This window comes from Austrofundulus limnaeus, unplaced genomic scaffold (genome assembly GCF_001266775.1).
Source record: "Austrofundulus limnaeus strain Quisiro unplaced genomic scaffold, Austrofundulus_limnaeus-1.0 Scaffold4, whole genome shotgun sequence".
NCBI lineage: Eukaryota > Metazoa > Chordata > Actinopteri > Cyprinodontiformes > Rivulidae > Austrofundulus > Austrofundulus limnaeus.
The window spans coordinates 2,641,047-2,643,934 of NW_013952406.1; the positions used below are offsets into that span (position 1 = coordinate 2,641,047).

Consider the following 2,888-nt stretch of genomic DNA (forward strand, 5'->3'; position numbering starts at 1 on the left):
ACTCTCAGACTGAAGAAGTCTCTTGGAGGAGAGACAAAACATTTCATTAAAGAAGAACCCGTCCAGAGGACCTATACAATTTTTTTTCCTTTTGATTTTTTACCTGGATTACTGAGATGCATCAGGAYAGTGTGTAWCTTCAGTTTATTTAATTACYAAACAAGTTCCACATTTTTCTGTGTTACTGAACCGACATTAAAAAAAGTGAGCACTGCCAAGTAAACTGATGACGTCATCCATCTAACGTGACTTTGTCACAGAGAGGCGTGTACATTCTCTGCCTGAAAATGAATTGCATCCTGTCATTTTATCCTGCTGATGGAAACGTGTTTTTTTTTATTCCTTATTTTGTTATGAAACTTGGATTGCTTTCTTAGGGGGGTGAGTGGGGCGGGGTGGGGGGCTGCATTCCAAAGAATTTCACTCCCCTTGTTCCAGTAATTCCTAGTGAAAAAACAAGCACTTTGTTAATGATGCTTTCTGACAGCGTCTGTTGTCATTGATCATCTCTGCAGAGACATGCCCCCACAAAAAACACTGCACTTAAAACAAAATGAGTAACATTTTAGTTTGGACTGCGACCCCCCCCCCCCCCCCATGTCAAAGCAATCTACAAAGTACTTATTATAGTTTGACAAAACAGCTGTTTTACTTCCAAACTTTAGCCCAGAGTTTACAACACTGAACTATTCCCTATAAACTAGATGTCTGAGCAGAGTTAGGAACGTTTAGCTGAACTGTCTGCAGAGGTTTCACACTGTGGTGATTTGACCTTTTTGTGTTCGTCCCCCACCACCACAGGCAAAAGCACTGAAAGTTTGAAATTTGTGTCGCAGTGTCGCAGTTTTGCGGGGGATTGTGCATTATTTACAGCCCGGTGTTTTCCGTTTAAAACTTTTGCATGAAAAGTGGCGAGTGATGTGCATTGCTCTGCCTTTAATTTCCCTTTCTTGCCAATTAAACTTAACGTTGCTCCGAATTCAAGCTGAGAATAAACCTTATTAAAAATATCTGATATCCTAATTTCCATTTCTCGTTTCTTTAAACTCAACATTTAAACCATACGGTTGTCAACTAACAAACAAAATGACTTTCCTGCATGTCAGATAAACAGTAGCTCTGATTAGACTTTTCGTCCACACTACATTCAGTGAATCTGCCTGAAAAATACATGAAAAAAATACAAAACATTTTACAGAAAGGACAAATCTGTTAAAAAGTGATGAGAAAACATAAAAAATATGACATTTGTTGTGTTCTGACAAGAAAAACTAAAGGTTTTCACCAAAGTAAAGCATGAATCTAACATTTAATTGGAAGTTTTTGATTAAATAATCCCACAAGTTCAGTTTCAGGAGTGACAAATTAGAAGGACATTTGTTCTATAAGGAAATAAATAATCCTAAAAAGGCAGGAAAGAATTTTGTTTTCAAAAAATAAAAATAAAAAAAGCCTCGTCCTGTTCAGACTTGTCAGCTTTAAATGTTAACACCAGGAAAAACATTTGCCTTTTTTTAAATTTGATTCATTCCTCTCTGTTTTTAGGCGGAGCGTACCTGCTTCTGAACTTTTGACACGGGTCCTGCTGTCAATCATCCTCGTCCCGTTCCTTGATGGCTGGATGTGCAGCTTGAGGGTCGACACGAAACGCTGTTTGCTGTCATCACCGTTCATGTTGGCTTAAAGTCCCTGAACAGAAAACCCACGAAGACAAAAAAAAATTTACCAAGTCATTCGACAAGCTGATTATAGCGCTTCCTTTCTGACGCTGCGGTCTGAGCTTCTAAAACCAACAAGCTTCTTTTTTTCCTCCCTCTCTGCCTCTGCTGAGCCTCCTGTCCTCACACTTAACTTCACAGGTTCAAACCCTCAGCTCTCTCCCTCCCTTGAACTGCGCAGACTCCACCTACATTACCCAGGCCTTTTCAGACATGACAGGCATCTGCTTATCTTCCCCAATCAGTCTATAATCAGGACCTCCCGAATGCCCCCCTGTCTCTGCTGACAGGGACGGCAGGCATTATGCATGAACACGAAAAGGCAGGAAAGCGAAAGAAGAGAGGGCTTATCKCCCACACCCAGCCAAAGGTTATGTACTGGAGACATGATTGCCCATTGATTTCCTTGTTTGCGTTGCCCTCTATCAGCAATGCCACTGACATAAGCACTTATTACATGAAAGGGTTGTAGCTGTGAACAAAAGGCTTTTGAATGGCCTCATTTGCTACAGTACATCCCAAAACACAAGGCGGCCCTCACTAAGGCAACAGCATCACTACAACAGGCCCATCCACTGCTGTAGAAACCAGATTCTGCAGAGGGGACTGTTGTTGTTGGGAGTGTTTGCTGCTCAGATACTCTGCTTMCATTAGTTAAATTCCAATTAGGGGTGAAAGGAAAAAGGTAACTCAGAYATAACAGGTCTGAAAACCTGGCACAGCAGTGTCAGCGAGGTGAGTTATACGTCTGCAGAGGGCTGCGTGCCAAAGCTGGCCGAGGGGATGAAAACAAAGGTTTCCACTCCCGTCGCAGCCTCCTAAATTCCACATCAGGGATCACACAGAATGGCACAGCGAGGGGCGGGTGGCTTTGGTTCTTGTGAGAACAGAAATCCCAAATCAATCATTTACAAAAGAAAGTGGGGGCCTAGACATGCTGAAACTTTCTTGTTCAAGTTTATTTAAAGCGATTTGAACCTGAAACGTGGCTTCGTTTGGCTAAAGGTGGTGCAGAAACAGGACAAAAAGGAAATGCATTTCGCCCATCTTCCTTGGACACCTTGAGAATCACATGATGTGTATTGTGACATGTTATACTAAGTGTATGTGATGTAAAAGACTCTCAGCTCCCATCATAAAAAAATTTAACTCAGGATCTGCAAAAATGAG

General features: G+C 41.6%; 1 protein-coding gene across 2 annotated transcripts in view; it reads right to left on the minus strand.

The window, feature by feature from the left end:
- The window catches only part of mylk5 (myosin, light chain kinase 5), an 18,757-nt gene extending 16,907 nt beyond the window's left edge, over positions 1-1,850 (minus strand). The window contains exon 1 of one of the 2 annotated variants that reach the window (XM_014023268.1): positions 1,557-1,850. In XM_014023268.1, coding sequence (XP_013878722.1) covers positions 1,557-1,674 — 118 coding nt within the window. In that variant the 5' untranslated portion in view covers positions 1,675-1,850. The remainder of the gene's footprint in view (positions 1-1,556) is intronic. The other variant, XM_014023276.1, reaches the window with a different exon arrangement.
- Between the last annotated feature and the right edge of the window lie 1,038 nt (positions 1,851-2,888).